General features: G+C 39.5%; 1 protein-coding gene across 4 annotated transcripts in view; it reads left to right on the top strand.

Annotated features, from left to right (window-relative positions):
• LOC120420135 (voltage-dependent calcium channel subunit alpha-2/delta-4) overlaps positions 1 to 22,574 on the top strand; it is a 152,260-nt gene that overhangs the window by 123,980 nt on the left and 5,706 nt on the right. The window contains exons 4-18 of one of the 4 annotated variants that reach the window (XM_039583088.2): positions 6,295 to 6,547; positions 6,610 to 6,842; positions 6,903 to 7,067; positions 10,839 to 10,955; positions 11,026 to 11,218; positions 11,291 to 11,814; positions 11,874 to 11,971; positions 12,034 to 12,149; positions 12,216 to 12,421; positions 12,511 to 12,719; positions 21,136 to 21,168; positions 21,403 to 21,510; positions 21,575 to 21,688; positions 21,768 to 21,897; positions 21,958 to 22,574. The exon at positions 21,958 to 22,574 is cut by the window's right edge and continues 7 nt beyond it. In XM_039583088.2, the coding sequence (XP_039439022.1) occupies positions 6,295 to 6,547; positions 6,610 to 6,842; positions 6,903 to 7,067; positions 10,839 to 10,955; positions 11,026 to 11,218; positions 11,291 to 11,814; positions 11,874 to 11,971; positions 12,034 to 12,149; positions 12,216 to 12,421; positions 12,511 to 12,719; positions 21,136 to 21,168; positions 21,403 to 21,510; positions 21,575 to 21,688; positions 21,768 to 21,897; positions 21,958 to 22,574 (3,116 nt within the window). Of the gene's footprint in view, positions 1 to 6,294; positions 6,548 to 6,609; positions 6,843 to 6,902; positions 7,068 to 10,838; positions 10,956 to 11,025; positions 11,219 to 11,290; positions 11,815 to 11,873; positions 11,972 to 12,033; positions 12,150 to 12,215; positions 12,422 to 12,510; positions 12,720 to 21,135; positions 21,169 to 21,402; positions 21,511 to 21,574; positions 21,689 to 21,749; positions 21,898 to 21,957 lie in introns of all 4 variants that reach the window. The other 3 variants (XM_039583087.2, XM_039583090.2, XM_039583089.2) reach the window with 3 other exon arrangements.

Here is a 22,574-nt window from a genome sequence, read left to right as displayed (position 1 = left end):
CAAAGTACATCATCGCTGGTGACCTCAACGCGAAGCATGAAGTTTGGGGCAACAGCAGGAGGAATCGGAACGGAGTGATTCTGCACAACGATCTGCAAAACGGATACTACAACGTTGTGAGTCCGGATCGTCCAACGAGGGTGGCTCGGTCTGGGAATCACTCAATCATCGACTTCTTCATTACCAATATGGCTGAGAACGTGGCTCATCCTGAGGTGTTTGAAGAGTTGAGTTCTGATCACTATCCGGTGGTTGTGGAGGTTGGAGCTTCCGTTACTCCGCAGCGGCAACCAACCCGGAAAGATTACCGCAACGTTGACTGGCAGCAGTTTCAGCAAGTGGTAGACAGCAACATCGACTATGATCAACACCCGGAAACTTCTGCTGATATTGATCGTTCGCTGGATGTGATCCAGCAGGCTATCAACCAAGCAGAGGCTGCCAACGTTCGAGAGGTTCCTGTTAATTTTAAGGTAACTGATATTGACGTAGATACTAAACACTTGATTAGACTTAGGAATGTTTATAGGAGACAATATCAACGGACTGGGGACTATGACAAAAAGATTTCAGTTAACAATTTGAACAAAATCATACAGGACCGACTTGACAATATCAGAAATCAAGAATTCTCAAAACATGTAAGCCAACTGGGCAATTATTCAAAACCATTTTGGAAACTTTCAAAAGTTCTTAAAAACAAACCAAAGCCGATTCCTCCTCTTATTGTTGAGGATTCTCGTTTGATTACATCCGAGGAAAAGGCAAATGCACTTGGGCTTCATTTTGTTAGTTCACATAATCTTGGCGCTTCCATGACCAGCCGTAAAGAAACATCAGTTGCCAATAGTATTTCAACAATCAATGACTCTACCTTTGAATTTCCTGCAGATTCCCATGTTTCTGGTGAGGAAGTCAAAGTTGCAGTTAAACAAATGAAAAATATGAAAGCTCCTGGCTTTGATAACATTTTTAATCTGGTGTTGAAAAAACAGAGTGATCAGTTCTTTCAACATCTAGCCAATATATTCAATAAATGTTTGCAACTTGGTTACTTCCCCACCAATTGGAAGCTGGGCAAAGTCATACCAATTTTGAAGCCTCAAAAAGATCCAACATCGCCAACAAGTTATCGTCCCATTAGTCTTTTGAGTAGTCTGTCCAAACTCTTTGAGAAGGTCATCTATTCAAGGCTTTTGGATTTTACCAACGATAATAATATAATTTTGAATGAGCAGTTTGGCTTCCGAAAGGGGCATAATACTGCTCATCAGCTTACGAGAGTAACTAAAATCATCAAGCAGAACAAGCTTGAGTCTAAATCAACTGCTATGGCTTTGTTGGATGTTGAGAAGGCTTTTGACAATGTTTGGCATGATGGTTTGATACATAAACTATATTTATACGGTTTTCCAATGTATCTTATCAAAATTATCCAGCACTATCTTTCGGAGAGATCGTTCAGGGTTTTTCTGAATGGGATTGCTTCTGGATTATTCAACATTGATGCTGGGGTTCCCCAAGGAAGTATTCTTGGCCCACTTCTGTACAATATTTTTACATCTGATTTGCCTACTCTTCCTGGTAATGGTGTGTTGTCACTTTTTGCTGATGACACTGCCGTTATTTATAAGGGTAAAATAACCAGATATTTAGTTGACCGTCTTCAGAAGGGTCTTGACGTTCTTTCCGAATACTTTGGTGACTGGAAAATTCGCATAAATGCAGCCAAAACTCAAACCATCATTTTTCCACTTTCCAAATCTGCCAGATTTGCCCCAAAGGATGATGTTTTGATAAAAATGAATGATGTTTCGATACCCTGGTCAAAGGAAGTTGTCTATTTAGGTCTCATACTTGACTCGAAACTTTTGTTTCGACAGCATGTAGACAAAATATTGAACAAGTGCAGCATTCTCATCAGGTGCTTGTACCCTTTAATTAACAGAAAATCAAAGCTTTCTTTGAAAAATAAGTTAGCAGTATACAAACAAATAATTTACCCCGTTATTGAGTATGCAGTACCTGTTTGGGAGTGTTGCGCTAGAACTCATAAATTGAAGCTCCAGCGTGTCCAAAACAAGGTACTCAAAATCGTTTTGAATGTTCCTGGCTGGACAAGATCAAGTGAGGTTCATGAATTAGCAGAAGTAAAAATGTTGGATCAGAAGATTCAAGAAAAATGTTTGAAATTCAGGGAAAAATGTGCTATATCTGAATACCCCTTGATTCAAGGATTGGTTTAGTTTATGGTAAGATTAAGTTAGTTTTAGGTTAGGTTATGTTTTCATATTTTTTTTTCCTCATTGTACCTAGTGTTACAAAAATGATAAATCATATACTTTTAAAGTTAAGAAAATGAACAGTGTTTAAATCACGAAAAGCAAACTAAAGCTGAAGAGCCACAGCTGACCACTTATTATGTAAACCAAATGTAATTATCATAAGAAAGATTCAATAAAGTATATTTAATTCAAAAAAAAAAAAAAAGAAAATGCAACAAAAAGCTCATTGAAACATGCTGATGTAAAAATTAGAAAAATCGTTGAAAGTTGAAAACCAAAAATGTCTCATTGATGACTACCCTACCCTACACAGAAAAAAAAATCATGGTAATATTACATCTGGTAAGGGGTACATCTTTTATGTCAGAAAAAAGGTGTAATTTTACCTCTGAAAATGTGTAATTTTACCACTTTTCTGGTGTAATGCCACTTTTTCAGTCTAAATTGAGGTAAAATTACATCATTTAAGAGGTAATATTCAACCTTCCAAAATTAAAGCTTATTTTTTTCTGTGTACCTTAGTCAAAATAAGGTATTCGTACCGAAGTTTCTCAAGCGAAACTGTAGAATGGAGAATCTCAGTTTGACACCGAAAAAAGTATGTAGCAAAATATTGACTTAGCATGATGAATTTCTGCGATCAATCCAATAAACTGATCCACATTTAAGTTCTATGTTGGTTAGTACAAAACGTCATAAAAAGTACTTTTAACATATCCTGAAGCCGTCAGAAACTCTTTAAGCAAATGAATTTTCATGAGCAAGAACGATAGGATTATTAAGGATATGTTTTGTATTTTATCGTTTTACTTCATAATTTATATGTTGAATAAAAATAATTTTTCTGTTATTTGATTTAACAATTAAAATTTTCGCAATTTCTGCCCGTAATGGTGGGGGGGTCTCAAGTTATATAATAATAAATATTTGACTTAAAATGAATTTATTACGCTTGACAAAATTTTATTGCAGGGGACGAGGGGAGTAGGAGGGGGGGGGGGGGGAGCGAAAGAGAGTGGAGGGGTTGTGTCCTTAAAGTGGGGATGTATTAGCTTATCCATAATTTAATAATATAAACTTACAATATAAACTTACAACTATACAATATATAAGCAATTCTGTTGTACTTGCAAATGTATGAAAAGACTATTTTTGCAATTCCGCCGTGAAACTTTTTACTTTTCCTGTCATTCTTGAACGACGAAATAGCCTACTTTTCTGTACCAAAAATAACAGAATCGAATAGCAACACTTTTCAAAATAAATGCTGAAAAGTTCTACTTTTCAGCACTCAAATGGGTGCTGAAAAGTTAAACTTTTCAGCACTTGTTTTGAAAAGTAACACTTTTCAACATTTTTTCGATTTAAACGGTTTATTGACAAAATACATGAAAATCTGACATAAAATTTCACTCAGTACGTGTTTTTTGGAATTGCAAAAAATATTGTATGGAACTCGTTGCAAAACTTGATTTTTTCAGCACTCTTCGTATTTATCCAACTCGGTGAACCTCGTTGGATAAATGTACGACTCGTGCTGAAAAAATCCTCTTTTTGCAACTTGTTACATAAACTACTATTATCATAAACAATCAACTATTGAAAAACATGAAAAGTCATAAAAATCGACGTATACCATTTCCATACCATACAATTACCCACATTAGTATGAAAAAACATTTAAAAAGCAAAAAAATAATTTGGCCGCCTGTTTGTATGGGGATGGCCCATAGTGCTACCGTGGCCGTGAGGTTACGGGGTTTGCCTTGTAAGTGGAAGATGATTGGTTCGATTCCTGTCCGTCTCGGCAAAGTCAGATCCCTTAGACGAGTATTTCTAGTTTTTTTTTTGAAAATGGCCTATAAGCTATTGTCTTTTATATGTTTATTGGACCTTAATAAAAAATAATTCATGTAGTTGTTATAAAAACCAATAACATATCATTTCTTTGAAAAAATGTGTGGGCCATTTTTCAGCATAAAAGAAATTCATTGATAAAGAAAAAAAAGTTCAAAACACTTGAAAAAAGTGAAACCTTAAAAACACGATTAGATGCAAAGTCTAATTTGCAATCGAAAATTAAAATTACATATTATGTAAAAAAAAATGGTTGTTTTCAGTGTCATCTAATAAGTTCTCATTTTTTTCTACTCGCAACATCTCAAAAGCTGTTGGTTCAATTTTGAATGTTAACGTGGTCGAAGATACCCAATCGATTAGAAAATTCCTGCTTAAGGTACATATTTTTCAGAGAATCACATTTCCATTTGGTATGAATAGCCCGCAAATCTGTGTCGAACCTTTATGGAACATGTACTAATAATGCATGAAAGTTTCTTTAAACATAGACATGGACTATAGCTTGGTTCACGGAGCATATATGAAAAAGACAAAAGTTTTATATTTCGATTGCATCAACCGGAATTTTAAAGTACTTTGTGATCCCAGAAGCTAGTCTGAAAATTGAAGCTTATTTGGTTAAGGTTTAGTCGCTCCAGTTTTAATCTGAAGTTAGAATGGAATTTCAATCAATTTGATTTATTTTTCACTTTTTTACTCTTCTTCTAGTAAGTAAGTTTTCCTCAAACGGATAGCAAACTGCTGGCAGTTGATCCCGAAAATATACTGGATAATTTTTTGAGAATGTTTTGAAATCTTGCCGAAAAAAGAAAACTCCAAAATCCATTCTGTATCTTTTCGGGATTTTAGCACTTTGCGATGTTCTACAAAGTTATACCCGGTTCAAAAAAACAAAAAAAAAAACCTAAAAATAGGAAAAAATAGAAAAAAATCACAGGGTTTTGGGAAAATTTCTCTAAGAAGATGTAAAAAGTTAAAATTCTCCATAGCAAAATGATTAACACTGGAACGCCCAACGCATGTCCAACTTACACGGACGCCCAAGCCTCCCAAAAAAGTTGGAACGGTAACTTCAACACGCCCGTTCTCGGGCATAACTCAACCAATCGGGACGATTCTTGTTCCCAGTGATTTGTAAGAATGTCTAGATGATCCTAAAATTTTGCAGAACTTGATTTGAACAAATCTGTAATTTCTGCGACCGAAAACATCGTTCCAATTTTTTTTTAAACGACTGCCTCCGTGGAATTTTTGGCGATTTTTTTACACGCGAAAAAAAAGTTGGGACGATGTTTTTGATCGCAAAAATTACAGATTTGATCAAATTAAGTTCTGCAAAGGTCTAGAATCATCTAGACATCCTAACAAATCACTGGAAAGAAGAATCATCTTGATTGGTTGAGTTATGCCCGAGAACCATTGAGTTGAAGTTACCGTTCCAACTTTTTTGGAGCCTTGGGCGTTGGAATGTTAATGTTCCATACTAACTTCAGATCAAAACTTTAATCAAATGAGCTTAAATTTTCAGGCTAGCTTCTGGGTTCAAAGTACTTTAAAACTTTGGTTGATGCGATCGAAATTGAATACTTTTGTCTTTTTCATATATCCATGAACCACGCTATTGGACAAAGTTCCTCCATAAAAATGAGAATTATTTACTCAAATTTAAATTTTGTTCTTATTTTGTTTTATCATCATTGTTGAAAAATGAGAATTTTAATTTACTGATAAAGTTTACAGCTAGAAATGGTTGATTTACATATTTTATATGATATTTTTGAGATATCTAAATATTAAGTTAAATAAAAATAAATTGGTTTCTAGAGAATTTAATTCAAACAAATGATCCTCTCTGGGTAATAGTTTTCTATCGTTTTTGAATAGAATTTGATTAAAAGACCATTTCCTTTTAAAAACGACACTTGAGTGGCCACCATGTCCTTAGATGGGATCCTGTGAGAAGCGGGATGGGTTACAGGTCAGGGCGGGCGAGTCGCACTAAAACATCCGAGAAAGCACTCCTCTCTTTTCAAACTGCAAATGGATTAGCTAAACTTAATGCGATTTTCCACTCTTTCTTCCTTTTTTTTTTTTGCTCGTTTCGTTTGCTTATCTGGACATTTGCCGGCCACTCTCTTCACACAAACAGCGAATAATGGACTCGGCCGAGCAGGCTGCCCTGTCCGAGTCCGACCCGGAGTCGTCGGCCGGGGGTGGTGCGTCCAAATCGCACGGCGGAAATGGCTTCTACGACGCGAGACGCATCAACGAGTACCAGTCGGACGGGCGGCTGGCGGAGGGCTCCCGGCAGATGCTGCTGCGGCACATGCGACGCTTCGAGGGCTACCCGGTCAACATCAGCCTCAGCTCGGTGCTCATGTCCGGCGGGATCAATGTGGACGGTGAGTGAGTTTCAGTCTTCAAATTTCAACTTATAATCTTTTTTTTCTTTTTACACCTGTAGATCCCGAAACCCAAGCGGCCATCAAGTGGTCCTCACACTTGGATCCACTGTTTGCCAACAACATTGAGCGAGACTCTGCGCTATCTTGGCAGTACTTTGGTTCGAGCACCGGATTTCTGCGCAGATTCCCCGGAACGGCGTGGCCACCGGAGACGTCGTACGGGAGTAAGGAGATCAGTGACTTCCGAACCGAAGACTGGTTCATCCAGGCTGCGTCTTCGCCGAAGGATGTGGTATGTTGGAAGCTGGGTTGGATCTTAATAAATAAAATTGATATAACTTTCATAATACAGATAATACTGCTTGATTCGTCCGGGTCGATGAGTGGCAAGGAGTACCAGCTGGCGATGGCTACAGCTTCAGCGATTATGGACACCTTGGGCGATGATGATTACTTCAACTTGATTTCGTTTTCCGATCAGGCGAAGGTGATCGTGCCCTGCTTCCAGGATAAGATGGTGAGTGAAATATTTGATGTTCAGTGAAGTATGAATCCTTAAATATTTTTTTTTTGGTAATTTAATTGCAAATGTTTTGATTAATTACAATAAAATTATAAATTTAAAACCTTTTACAAACTCAACGTTGACTCAAAAAAAGAAGTTTCAATGAAAATTTGAACCTATCAATTTTTCATATCACGTTTCAACTTGAATTTCATAGGTTTTTTTTTTTTTCAACAAATCAAGGATTATTTAATAAAAGATTTGTTTTCCCAACCTTTGATATCAAAAGAATTTTAACAAAAAAATTCTATTGTTCAGAGTTGAACTCTTTACAATAACTAATAAACCATTTTAAATTGTAGAAAAGTATTGAATCAAATCAGATTTTACTGTCGGTGATTTTACTTTGTCAGTGATTAAACATGCTCTAATTACGTAAAAATAACTGTGAAAATGTTGATCATTCTCTTTGAAATTAGTTTACCTTTAGAACCTTGATTTTATTGATTTTTCATGAATTTTTTAATCATTCTTACTGCATTTCTGTCTTTGTATTTCAATAATATCAACTTTAATTACACTGGCTTGTCGTTATAGGGAAAATTTTCATTTCAAACCAGCACGAAGTTTTTCGGTGCCTTTGTGACCTCAAAATAGCCCCCTAAAACTTAGAACCGAATGTTTGCGTTCACACTTTGCGCATTTACATGGGAAGATCAATTATTATATTTGTTTTTTTTTTAAACTAAATTTCTAAACCAACACTATATTGAGCAATTCCAGACAACATCAGGAATTTTTCTGGTAGGTACTTTTGTACCTGACCCTCTCCGATTTCAATGAAACTTTGTAGACATTTTTGTGTAAATGGAGCCAATAGTACTCGAAAATAACATTTGAGAAGGGCGTAAGGTATTTCAATATTTTTGTATTTTGTAATTTAAAAATTACTGTATCTCGAAGCCGTCGTAACAAAAAGTTGTCAAAGAACTTGTAGAAAATTGGACGGGCTTTCTGAAAAAAACACTGAAATAAAAAAGCACGCCACTTCTATAAGATTTTTTGATTTTAAAGTTTAAAAGTCAAATTTTAAGGTGATGTCACGATTTTTTTTTTCGTTCATAATTTTTGAGGAAATAGGCTAAGATGTTACCAAAAGACTGACGAAAAATGCAGGATGGTATGTCTCCTAAAAACATACAAAAATCATTTATTTAAACTGTTTTTTTGAAAAGTGGTCTAAACGTCAAAATTTTCAAAAACCGAAAGTGGGAATCGATTCCCAGACAATTTTACATAAAAGTCGCCATATTGACCACCCATCTTTAAAAAAAATAATAATTTTAAAACCGCTGTATTTTTCCAAGGATTGAACATAGGACAGTTGTCAACTGGAGAGTTTTATGTAAAATTGTCTGGGAATCGATTACCACTACCGGTTTTTAAAAATTTTGACGTTTAGACCACTTGTCAAAAAAACAGTTTTAGTAAATGATTTTCACATTTTTTAGGAGAGACATACCATCCTGCATTTTTCGTCAGTCTTTTGGTAACATTTTAGGCTGTTTCCTCTAAAATTATGAACGAAAAAAAATCGTGACATCACCTGTAAATTTAAGTTTTAGACTTAAAATCATAAAAACTCAAATAAGTAGCGTGAATTTTTATTTCAGTGTATTTTTTTTTAGAAAGCCCGTCCAATTTCCTACAAATTTGTCTTTTACCACTTTTTGATACAATGCAACGGCTTCGAGATACCGTAATTTTAAAAATTGCAAAATACAAAAATATTTAAATGACTTACGCCCTTCTCAAATGTTATTTTCGAGTACTATTGGCTCCATATATGTATACAGAGTTTCATTGAAATCGGAGAGGGTCGGGTACAAAAGTACCAGAACAAATCCTGATTTGTGCTGGAATTGCTCTATAAAACTGGTCTAAAACGTTTTATTTGATCGAAAATTTCGTTTTAGAACAGTTTTAAGCAAGCTGCATCTTTTTACAGGAGCAAGAGAACACCATACTTTCTCAGTAATGTTATTTTCTGAGTTTTAACGCATTTGTGTGAGTTAGGAAAAAATAATGCAACACTGAAATTAAAAAAAATCAAAATGTGATAAAAACTACGTTTTTCTAAAAAAAATCCAAATAAAATTGAAATTAAATGCGCAAAGTGTGGACGAACCCAACCGCTCCCAAATTATGAGGAGTTGTTTAAGGGCCTAAATGCAACCTTAAAAACCTTATTCTGAAAAGCCACCCTTACCCTCCTTTTAGTAGACCTCTTAGGTGGAAGTCAATTTTTTAGAACCGGGAATCTTTTCTATAATATTGATTAAACTCTTAGTTTGAATGTGATTTTTGGTTTAATATCTGGATTAGAGGTGGGCAAAACCGCTCTTTTTTAGGAGCCGCTCATTTTCGTTCGCTCTTTAAAAAGAGCCGCTCTTTTGAATGGTTCTTTCGCTCTTTTTCAAAATTTGGATTAAATGGGGGTTTTCAAGAATCGTGTGATTTTATAAGTTATTTCACATTGGACTTTTATAAATTAGGCCGTATCAAACATTTTTTGAAGTTTATTATGTCCCTCAACTCTGGCCAAAGAAGCATAAAAAATAATAACAAGCCATGGTATAAACATTTTAATGAAACAAGAGTTTGAAAATGCATTTTACACATCCCCAGTTGCATTACAATCATTAGATTTCAAAATATCTAAGTATTGATGAACTTATTTTTTAAGCCGAAAAAAAAATTTCGCATTACTGTGCAAACGAAAATTTCACAAAAAATCAAAATATTTTTGATCGATCCCAAAATGCTTTTTAATTTTTTCAGTTGATAAGACTTTTATTTCCATTGAAATTTGGAAGTATTTTTGAAAAAAAATTATTGTTTTGCCCCCTGATTTTTTGGACCGAGTTTGAAGGGGAGGGGTAACATAAACTTTGAGAAATGTTTGTAACGGCCATGATGACGACCATTGATGAATTAAATAAATAAATCTGAAAACGAGAAGATGCCCTTGAAAACCATAGGTCTTGGTGGTCTCTATGTCAAGATTTCTTGTTAAAACTAAACATTCGAGTAATTGAATGGCATCCAAACTGAAATCTAGGATGCTGAAAAAATGCTATTGATTTTAAAATTGCGTTTATTTCTGAAAGACTAATGCTGATATTTTATTTGGAGAAAATATTATGTGAACTCTTCTCTACATTCTGATTTAATAGATAAGGTCTATAATTGCTTACGTTTAATCGGACAAAATGATTATTTTATTCCGAAATTTCTCAAACTGAATAGTAGATTTTTGGTAATATTTGACAAATAATGCTATTTGAAATGCTCAACTTTGTATTCCGGTATTACTTTAATGTACAATCAGTTGTACAATAAAAAGTTTAATTTCATTTGGTTTGAAATGACATTTTTGCAATTGCATTTTCAATGCTCAAAAACAAATTTAATACTACATTTTTTTGAAATTCAAAAACTTATATTTATAACAAAAATCATTCCATCTTGAGCTGGTTCTTTCAAAAGACCGGAGTTTGAAAAAGAACCGCGGTTCTTTTTTTTGTGAGCCATGGTTCGTTCGCTCTTTTCAGTGAACCGGCTCTTTGAGCGGTTCGCTCTTTTTTTGCCCACCTCTAATCTGGATTGATATTTATGTTCAAAACATTTTAGAATCAATTCAGATTTTTTGATTTTTTTTTCAACTTGGAATTTTGTAGATTGCAGCGAAATTAAATTCGTTTTTTTTTTCTTGCCTCATAGGTCCGTGCCACCCCCGACAACGTGAAGGAAGTCAAGACGGCGATCCAGACGGTCGAGTGCGAAAACACGGCAAACTTTTCCGCTGCTCTGGAGAGTGCCTTCGAGCTGCTCAGAAGAGTAAGCCTAATTTCAATTTTAAATTTTATCAAAACCTATACTAACAATTCACCCTTCTTCTTTCCCTCAGTACAACCAAAGCTCGCTCGGCAGCCAGTGCAACCAGGCGATCATGCTGATCACGGACGGACCCAGCGACACCTTCGCGGACATCATCAAGCACTACAACCACCCGCACATGCCGGTTCGGATCTTCACGTACTTGATTGGGAAGGACAAGAGCAGCGGGAAGAACCTGTACCAGATGGCGTGCGATAACAAGGGTAAGCCGGAATGTCTTGAAGGGAGCTTGGAGGTCAGATCTGATCGTATTGTTTTTTTTTTTTTGGCGACAGGTTTCTACGTGCAGATCAACAGCGTGGAGGAGGCCAAGCGGAAGGTCGTGGAGTACGCGCTGGTTATGGCCCGGCCGATGGTTCTGTACCAGGCGGATCATCCGGTGCACTGGAGTCCGGTGTTTACGGGAGGTCGCAGCGGGATTCTGGGCAGGGAAAGCGAGAATCGGCGCAAGTTGGTGACGACGGTTTCGACGCCGGTGTTCGACAGGAGGAATCACTCGACGCGGGCGGCGAACCTGCTGGGAGTTGTGGGGACGGATGTGCCGATCGAGGAGATTCAGAAGATGATTCCGCAGCACAAGTTGGGCGTGAACGGGTATTCGTTTATCGTGGACAACAACGGGCGGGTGTTGTACCATCCGGATTTGAGGCCGTTGAGCGATAACGGGCAGTACAGTGCCTCGTTGAAGCACAAGTACAACTCGGTGGATCTGACCGAGGTGGAGCTGCCGGAAGTGGATAGTTCTAGTAATGGGATCAGCGATCGGCACGAGCATAGGTTTACGAACATGCTGCAAGAGGTATAAGCTTTGAGGAAGTCATGTTAAGAGTGTGATTCTAAAGAAGTTTGCAATTTCAGCTTCGCAATGAGATGGTTCTCCAGAAGGAGGGAGAGAACGAACTAACGGTACTAACGCACTTGGACGAAATGAAGCGAGTTACTTTAAGGCCTCAAAAGTAAGTGTGTTGTAACGTTTCTTGATTTATTTACAAGCGTAACTTTGGTATCTTCTCCCCAGGTACTTCTACGGGCCTATAGAGGGGACACCCTTTTCGCTGGGAATCGCCTTGCCGGACAATTACGGCATCCATGAGCTCAACGCTCAGCAAGAGATTCGGCATTCCCACACAAATGGTAATGTTGAACTCGTTGTGTAGTCTAAGAGAACATTCCATAACCGAGTCTTTCTCCACTCCACAGTAACCGAACACTTCCAGAACAACAACTGGAAGGTCCATCCGGACTGGGTGTACTGCGAGTACAACAGTCTCAAGGATGTGGAAAGCAATGGCGAGAGTACGACGGAAACCACCTACCGGGACAAAGACGAATCCTTCGACACGCCGGAGGAGCAAGTTCTGCACTTTCTGGCCCGCGTCGGCAGGCCCGGCTGGAAGTGGATGTCGGTAAGCTGGTTTTGCATTCGCCTAGATCCTCGCCGTCTTCTTCCTCCCCCACAATCCGATACTAATCGTTTCATTCCCCTCCCAACCAGGTTCGTCCCCGGTCCCCGGCGCCACACCACGGCCACGGTGGTATTCCGGTGGGTCACTACGGCCAGCACCACTACAACTCGCAGGGTTCGCGCAAGGCGGAACCGTACTACTGCGATCGTACTCTCGTCCAGAGCTTGGTGCGCGACGCGATCGTCACGGATGGGCTGGACCGGGGTCCGTCCCATCCGCCGCGGAAGGAGGACAGGAGGTAGGGTGATGAGTTTATTATGTGGTTTTGTTTTGTCACAGACGCTCACGAAAGATTTGGGAGAACTCTTAGTTGGAATTGAGTTTTTCGAAGTTTCGCGCGGCACCGTTACTATAATTTGCTGTGAGTTTGCCACCATAGTTCACGCACTTGGCGCTCGATTTTATTATGTTGTTGTGGATGATGTTATTTTTTCTCCTAAATTGATATTTTTTTGCCTACATTAAATCGAAATTAAAGGTTGTTTGAAAAATGCATTAGCCTCCTGTATCAATATAGTGATTCTTAATGTTTTTTTTCGCCAAATTTTTTTTTGGTACTGTTTATCGTAATTACATTTAAATATTTTTACATTATTTTCAAACAATTGTAAAAAAGGTAGAAACATGAATTTAATTTTTTTTTCAATTCAATTCAATTCATTTTATTTACCGAAATAACAATTTTACAACTTGTGTGAATGACTGGTTCATAGAGATTTGGTGTTCCTTGCAACTATTTCCTTTTCAATAACCGCTTGGTAACAGAAGGTTCTTCGAATGCAATTAAACAAAAACTAGGGAAAATTTGTCCAAAAAACCTAGTGAGATCGAAACGTGGGGTTCCTTAAAACTAATATCACAGACGAGTGGTGGGGTTGAGTTCCGCTTCATTAAAGGGGAAGGATGGCTTCTATCAGTGGGTTGTCCGACATCTGGCAGCTGGTCCGGAACTTCTGGAACAAGCGATCGATAAACTGGTCGATCGTCTCCAGTTCGGCAAGCTGGTGGAGATCATCGGTGGGGTGCCACGGATCGAGGTTGTAGATCATCTTCAGCAATTTATTCTGCATCCTTTGAAGCTTTTTGCGGTGGGTAGCTGCGCAGGTTTTCCACGTTGGAAATCCGTACGTCAGGACTGCACGGAAAACGCACTTGTACAGCAACAGTTTGTTGTGGAGTTGTAATCGGGAGCGTCGGTTCACCAGCGAGTAGAGAGCCTTCGTCAGGTTTTTGCACTTTTTGAGCGTCTGGTCGATGTGCTTGTCGTAGCGAAGCCCGGTGTCTAGGGCAAGGCCTAGATACTTGGCCTCTTTGGACCAGTCCACCTCCAAGCCGCAGACTTTGACCTTGGAACTCGGGAGGTACTTGGGCGCTCTTCGGCGCGTAAAGAAGATGGCTTGCGTCTTGGAAGGGTTGATTTTGATCCTCCACTTTTGTTGGAACTCCTCCAGACGGTTCTGAGCAGCTTGTAGTTTGATTGTGACGATTTTCGGGTCGTTGTCTGTTGCAAAGAAGCCAGTATCGTCAGCAAAGAACGCATACGACACTCCGTCAATCATCAGTACATCAGCAGTGAAGATGTTGTACAGCGTTGGGCTTAGAACCGATCCTTGAGGCACGCCACACGGTATTCCGTGAATGGCCGACAGTGCACCGTTGACGTTTACTTGAAAACTTCTGCCCTTCAAGAAGGAGTGCAACATTTTGACAAGATACAGTGGGAAGTTGGCTACTACCAGTTTGTGGACAATAGCTTCCTGCCACACCGTGTCATAGGCTTTCTCTACGTCCAGCATCAGCATGCCCGTCGATTTCTTCGAGTCAAATCCTTTCTTGACTGCTTGCGCGATCCTCACGAGTTGGTGGTTCGTCGAATGCGCTCGTCTGAATCCAAATTGCTCGTCGGGGACGATGCGATTGTTGTCCAGGTGTCGGTTCATTCGTGCGAGTATTATCCGTTCCAGGACCTTACTGAGCGTACTCAGCAGACTTATGGGACGATAGTTTCCGGGTTGCGTGATGTCCTTATTCGGCTTTGGTACCGCTACCACCAATGCGTGTTTCCACGCAGCAGGAAAGTAGGACAGCTTCAGGCAGGCGTTGTAGATTTTTGTGAGGTAAATTAATCCTTTCCGCGGGAGGTGCTTCAGCGTAATGTTCCGCAGACCGTCTTGACCCGGGGCTTTCCTGTTTTTCAGCTTCCGGAAGATAGCTTTAATCTCGCTCGGCTTTGTGTATGTGGACCAGTCGTCGTTGCTTTCGTTCGCCTCTGTCACCGCCGACATCGAACGCGCTACCTCGTCGTTCACTGAAGGGTCACCCGGCAAGGTGTTGTCGTGTGCCTTCGCGAAACTTTCGGCGAGCACTCTAGCTTTCTCCGCGGGGGAGATGACCAGGCCATCGTCAATACGGAAAGGAGGATTGTGTTTAACTTTATTCCGCACGAGCTTGGAAATTTTCCAGAACTTTTTGTGGCCATTGGCGATATCGCGGACCGTATCGCCGAAGTTCTTGTACTTCAATTTGCTGCACTCTTTTTGGATTCGTTGGTGTCGCAGATAAGGCGGGCAATGATGGTAGAATTTAAAGAATTTGTAAATGAACGCAAAATGATTAAGAAATTGCCTGTGGCCTTTCGAAATGTTGGTGCCGAAATCCGAATGTTGCGAGATTCTCTGAAAGACAACGAAGATGCACACGAAGCAAGAGAAATGAAATCGAGAAATTAAAAGTGAGAGTGTGTGCAACATGGAGTTAAACTTTCTATGAAGATGTTGTGAAGGTTACCATGACTCTTTGAAAAGTTTAACTCCATGTTGCACGCACACACTCTCACTTTTAATTTCTCGATAAGCCTGCTCCGTGCGTGCGACTGTATATGTGTGAGCGCGTCGACAGGACAGATTGAAGTCTGCGCAACGCGCACGTTGGTAGAGGAAAAGAGAGAGCGAAAAGCGAGAGCTATGGATGTGGCGTGAGAATGAGGGTGATGAGCTTCGGGTGAGGGAAATTGAGAGAGCTTTGTATGTGTTTGTGCGCTTATGGAACGATTGTGTCTGGAAGGGCCTTCGGGTATCGGGATTCAGAAACGGTTCTTCAGTCTGGCGTTTAACGTTGTAGCGAGCAGTTTGGTTTTATGTGGTGGGTGGTGGGATCATGAAACAAAACAAAGGTTCGCTTCCAGGAGTTGGAAAAGAGAGACTTGGCCTGAGTTACGACAGTTGGTTCAGCGTTTCGACGATCAGGCCCAGCACAGGATCTCGCGATCGGATGAACTGCCGTCGACGGGTGTTTCGCAGTGTAATCAGCAGCCGCACTCCATCTGGTAGAACCACTTTCTGCGGATTGTACTCCGCCCAAGGGACTGCAACGTCCTCAGCTTCCAGTACTGCAGACGTGAATCGGCGAACAGAAGCGTCGATCTCGGCTGTTGTCTGGATGTTGTTCAGCGACTCTACGGTTACGTCCAGCTTTCCGCCAACTTCCCGCTGGAACCGGACCCAGTCCGCTCGGTCGTAGCAGCGAACTCGTTTAGCTTGTGACTCCGCCTGGATGTTGCAGTCGATCTCAAACGTCACGGGAAGGTGATCTGATGAAAGCTCTTGATGTACTTTAGGAACTGACATGTTGACCCGGTTGTTCGACAGGACCAGATCGATGACCGAAGGGCGTGCGCGACCACGCCACAGTGGTCGGAAACGCATATTTAGCAGGAATAATTTATTTCCGCTTCAGGGATGCATTTTCGAGCTTCGGTGTCTAAGAAGCATTTGTTAAAAATGAATTTCTACATCTTTTGGTCAAAACGATATTAGGGTGGTCCAACAATTACTAATATTTTCAAAAACTAACTTCGCTTCTAGATGAGATAGAGGTATACTTTCTTCAACAATATTGTAGTACTAGCCATTTCAAACAACTTTGTCGAAAACACCAAATCTCTATCACTTAATCTGATTATTCTAAAGCATTTTATATGAAAAGCAGTAGGGTGGCCCATCAAAAAAGTGTTTTTATTGCGTATCTTTTTTGTATAATTTTTGGCAATTTTGGTGTCTTCCGTACATATTTAGAGCATAAAAATACGCGTCTTTTGAAACGTCAACGAAGTCGCTAGGTCATTTTGGTAAAAAGTTACAGTGTTTTAAAAGTTTTTAATAGGCCTTTTTCAAATGTTTGTATCTTTTCGAGGGGGACACAAAAAAATACGCTCCGCAGTGCATCTGAAAGCTCAAAACTTCTTCTTTAATATGAATATAACATCTCAAAAGGGTTTTTCTTAAACTCAAGTTACAGCGATTTAAAAATGGTCATTTTATGAGATTTTGTACCATGCTCTATGAGGAAATTTACATGAATATCGCATTAATCAGTATCAAAACTGCTCTCAGTGAGCTCAAATGCAGGTAAAATTGATTTGTGGACAAACGTGATCGAACCTGGTTTTTATTGCAACTAGGGTGGTCTTAGATGAACTAGGGTGGTTTATATTCGTTCACTCTTATAAGATATGTTTGTTTTAAATTCGCATAGAAAGAAAAATAAAAAAAAAAACATTTAAAATTAAAATTAAACCTGTTTTAAATAGTAAAGCAGCTGAGGATATGATATCTCATTAGGGTGGCTCAAATTAATTAGAAAATAAAAAGATTAAAGATTTTATTATTTCTCTACGTTTTCGTAAATCGACTTTTATTTGTATTTTTTTAATAGGATAAAACTTTCCATGCATTTACTTTGACAAAAGGAGTCATTTTGTATAATTTGTTTGCCAATACGAGGATCCTTTTCCAATTTATATCTTTTTACCTAAAAATGCAAATTCATTATTTTCGGTGCATTTAATAAAAAAAAGATAGTACCAGGTTTTACAACAAAACCTGAACACTTGCCTTAAAGATGTTTCCCAACAAATATAACAAATTTTCAGAAATAAAATAAGAGTTTTGGGAAATCAACTTCAATCAACTTCTAATATCAATTTCTAAAGTGTGCATTTTCCCCTGAAACTATTTTTAAGGGTTCAAATCATAACCTGCCACGTTTTTAAGATGCTAAATCGATAAGAAAATGTATCATGTTTACGAATATTCACATTCCCATTTTGTATGGGCAAAATTGTATGAAGCTTTGTATGGAACAACTAATGATGCAAAATGGCACCCTTAAACACAGTAAATGCATGGAAAGTTTTATCCTATTAAATAAAAACACAAATAAAAGTCGATTTACGAAAACGTAGGGAAATAATAATATGTTAAAATACATTTTCTAACGAATAAAATCTTTAATCTTTTTATTTGCTGATTAATTTGAGCCACCCTAATCAGATATCATATCCTCAGTTGCTTTACTATTTAAAACAGGTTTTGTATTTAAATTTCAATTTTTTTTTAATTTTTCTTTCTATGCGAATTTCAAAAAAATATTTTTTAAGAGTGAACGAATATGAATAAGACCACCCTAGTTGCCATAAAAACCATGTTCGATCACGTTTGTCCACAAATCAATTTTACCTGCATTTGAGCTCACTGAGAGCAGTTTTGATACTGATTAATGCGATATTCATGTAAATTTTCTCATAGGGCATGGCACAAAATCTCATAAAATGACCATTTTTAAATCGCTGTAACTTGAGTTTAAGAAAAACCCTTTTGAGATGTTATATTCATATTAAAGAAGAAGTTTTGAGCTTTCAGATGCACTGCGGAGCGTATTTTTTTGTGTCCCCCTCGAAAAGATACAAACATTTGAAAAATGCCTATTAAAAACTTTAAAAACACTGTAACTTTTTACCAAAATGACCTAGCGACTTCGTTGACGTTTCAAAAGACGCGTATTTTTATGCTCTAAATATGTACGGAAGACACCAAAATTGCCAAAAATTATACAAAAAAGATACGCAATAAAAACACTTTTTTGATGGGCCACCCTACTGCTTTTCATATAAAATGCTGTAGAATGATCAGATTAAGAGATAGAGATTTGGTGTCTTGGACAAAGTTGTTTGAAATGGCTAGTACTACAATACTGTTGAAGAAAGTATACCTCTATCTCATCTAGAAGCGAAGTTAGTTTTTGAAAATATTAGTAATTGTTGGACCACCCTAATGTCGTTTTGACCAAAAGATGTAGAATTTCATTTTTAACAAATGCTTCTTAGACACCGAAGCTCGAAAATGCATCCCTGAAGCGGAAATAAATTATTCCTGCTAAATTTGCGTTTCCGACCACTGTGCACCCGGGACGTACGTCGGCGTAGTGGGTGCATGAATGAAAAAGTCAGAAGAACGAAACAGATTCATCAAAATGTTACCAGTCTGGTTTGCCCGCGTACAATTCCACATTCTGTGGCGAGAGTTGAGATCTCCTACGATGAAGTAAGCTCCACTTTGCCTCGTCAGGGTTCCGATGTCACGCTTGAAGTTGACTCGATCTTCTTTGCTGCGTCCTCCCGGGAAGTAAGCAGCAATTATGTTGATTGGAACGTCATCTGTTTGAACCCGAACGCCAACAGCTTCAATCACCTTCGTCCGTAGATCGTCCATCGGCTTGAAGTCAATTCCCCTTTTGATCAGAACAGCAACTCCGCCTCCTCTTTCTGCAATTTCTGATGATCGATCCAGTCGTACAACTGAGTAACCATCGATGAAGAACGAAACATTTACCTGCAGCCACGTTTCAGTAAGGACGGCAACATCAATTTTCTGCGACACAATGAACTCAGAGAGCTCAAGTGCCTTATTCGGAACGGATCGTCCGTTCCAGTTCAAAACTTTGAGTTTATTCAAGCTAGTGAACGTAAATGTACTTCTGCTCCCAACGAGAAAGTTCTGGACTCATTAAATTTGGAATTAACAGTCTGGACCCGAAGCCTGATTTTTCTGTTACATTCTTATTGGAATTCCATATAAACTGTAACGGGAACAGCAGGCACCGGGTCCTGACTATTAATGAAAAAAACTTCAAGCTCACGGCGGGGTTCGATCCCCTGTCCTTAGGATTGGTAAGCAAAATGCTTTCCATTTAACCGTGGAGCATTGGTAGCTTGAGGAGGAATCATACTGGATAGTTGAATCCAAGAATCGGACTTAGAATCGCATTGAATGCAAGTTGAACATCAGAACTCAAACAAGATTGCACGCAAGATTTGCAAGCGTAGTTGAAATTGAATCTAAAAATACCTCGCTATAAATAGCCTGGACGACTGATAGAATTCATCCAATAAGAGATGACAAGAATTGAAAGCATTCCCATTAGAAATGAGAACACACGAAGAATTCGAACAACAATGCAAACGGTCGTTACCACTCGCCTAGGGTGGCTCCTCAGACCATTCACCTTCCCAAAAACCGTCCAACTCCAAGCGAAACTTACTTGAGGATACCGTGGAGATTTTCCCTTAATACTCTTAAAAAAGTGGAGCATCAACACTTCCCGTCTTCCAATTCCCTTTCCTTGTCCCTGGTGCGCGGTGGAGATGGGAGCGGCCGGCAATGGACGGCTGCCATGGTGGTGAAAATCTGGTTCAGGTGGAATTGGTTCTATTCCCAAATTATCGATTCCTAGGCAACTTGGGCTTAGACAATCATCACATCACATGGCGAAAATCCAGTCTGCAATCCGCTAAAATCACCGTCTCCTAGCGAAGCGAAGCGAAGTGAACGTAAATGTACTTCACCATAAGCTCGTGTAGAGCGAAGAACTGTTCCTCTCTTGTCGCACACTTGCTGAGCCGAGCGTACATTTCCCTCGCCAAGCCCAAGAACTCGGTTACTGTGAACAAATCATCCTGAGAACCGTCTTTTTGTTCCGCCGATCCGCGAGCTCCAGTGCTCGGACCAGCAGCAATGTTTGCGAAGGACAGTCCGGGTGCCACCACGTTAGAGGTGAACTTCCGTGGCGAAGGCGTCGCCTTCTCTGCTTGCGGTGCTGTTTTGCGAGGTTTTTTCTTCTCCTGGTGCTTGAGGTAGTCCTTACGAGCGGTGCAGTCCTTGAAGTTGGCCGTGTGGTTGAGGTTACAATTTAATTTTTTTCCAGATGATTGCACTACTATTTCCGAGGGCCATAAAAAAAATTTCTGCCCCTTTTTTTTCGCCAAAATTTTGAACGGAGAGGGACAGATAAAACTTTGGAAAATATTTGCAACGGATTTATTTAAAAACAAATTTTTCTAAAACTTTAATATCGTTTACTTGAAACATATGTTTTTCGGTAATGTAGATCCGTTATACTCAAATTTGCATTATGGGTACAATTGACATTTTTTTTATTCATTCAACTGGGTCAAAAATTGTACAAAAAGAATTACGACATTGCGACCTATCTTAATCCTTCAAATTGTTATGAAAGTCATTCAATTGTCCAACTAAGAGTTCTCTGAGTATTTCAATAGTTTAATTTTTTTTTTGCAAAACACCTGCTTTATTTAACTTAATTTTAATGTATTTTAATTTGTTAAGCCGATAACTATTACCCTCCCAAAATTGCGCCAGCACAGCACACCTAATCAATACTAACCAGGCACTCTCTATCCCCTCACTTTTTGCACCGTTTTTTTCTTCCGACAATCACTGTATTTTTTCTTGCGGTGTATTCGTTTATTTCTTTACTCCACCTTGAAACGTAACACTATATAATTGCAACTTTGTTAGCCCAATCGCCACGTTGATGGCTTTACTGCACAGGTAATATGAGAACGCTAATTCTGCACACAGAGTCTTGTTTATTTTTTCTTCCCCGCGGGAGCAGTTTGAGTTTTGAAGGGTTTTTTTAGGTGGGGTGGGTTTGAATTTTTTTATGCACTTTCAATGTGAGTAAGTATTTGGGGAATATATGAAAACGTTAGTTAAATTGGCATTAATTAAAACTTATGTATTTTCAACAATATTAATATTAAATTATTACTTTCTTTCCTTCAGTCGACAAGGCTTTACAATGTTCGATGTGAAGACCACCTTCGTTGCCACTCGATCTGGACTGCTCCGGTGGATTGACCATTTGCCCCATCCGGAAAACTCACCGGAACCGTAAGATCCTCTTGGATTTTTGGTAATGTGTTAGATGTACAATACGATTTTTGATGTTTTGCAGACACTTCAGCGATACAAATTCAAGAGCAATGGATATGGGCTGGTACAAGCGGGCCGTTGATCATCACTCGATCGAACCCGATGGTTTTGTCTTTAGTGTTCCGTTTGATTCTGGGTAAGAAGACTGTGAGCCTCATTTCTGAATTGATGTGAAATTTTGATGCTATTTCGTTTAGATATTCCGGGAAGAACAGTTCGACCTTGGTAACTGCAACCCATGCGATCTTCATAGATCATCGAGGTCACAAAGCACCTGCTGCCGTCGTTGGATTGCAATTCCAGCACGAATCGTTGGCCAAACATTTCATCAACATTACATCGGCTGTAAGAATTATCAAACGACATTTTGAACAGAAAATTCATCATAAATTGACAATCTTTCAGTGCACTGGATCAACTTCCTGCAAGAAAACGTGCGCTTCCGACGAGCTGGACTGCTACCTGCTCGACGACAACGGGTTCGTCATTCTCTCCGAGCGAAACGAGCACACCGGCAAATTCTTCGGCCAAATCGACGGCACCATCATGGACTCGCTGGTCCAAGACCGCATCTACCGGCGCGTTGCCCTAATGGACTACCAGGGAATCTGTTCCGACCGGGACAACCCGTACACGGCCGCCGGTGAACCGTTACAGCCACCCCGACCGATGTCCTGGCTGCTCAAGTACATCGTCACCTTCGCCACGTACTGGCTATCAATCCTTCCCACCCCGGTTGCCTCGTGGCACCAGGGCAACAGCTACAACTATGACACGGAAAATGACTTCGAAGAGGACACCTACGAGTACGAAACCAACTACGAGATGCCACCGGAGCACAACGGGCAGGACAACACCACACCGGACTACGAACTGCACACGACGGCCGCCCCGCACCGATCGCAGGCCACCTCCGGACCGCGGGTCATTCCCGATCCGGCCCACGCAAGACCGTGCGATTTGAAAACGGATCTTTACATTCTCCAACCAGATCGGCTCAACTCGAGCGGGCAGAATAATCC

This window comes from Culex pipiens, chromosome 2 (assembly GCF_016801865.2).
Source record: "Culex pipiens pallens isolate TS chromosome 2, TS_CPP_V2, whole genome shotgun sequence".
NCBI classification, from domain to species: Eukaryota; Metazoa; Arthropoda; class Insecta; order Diptera; family Culicidae; genus Culex; species Culex pipiens.
This window is presented reverse-complemented; position numbering and strand designations above follow the sequence as displayed.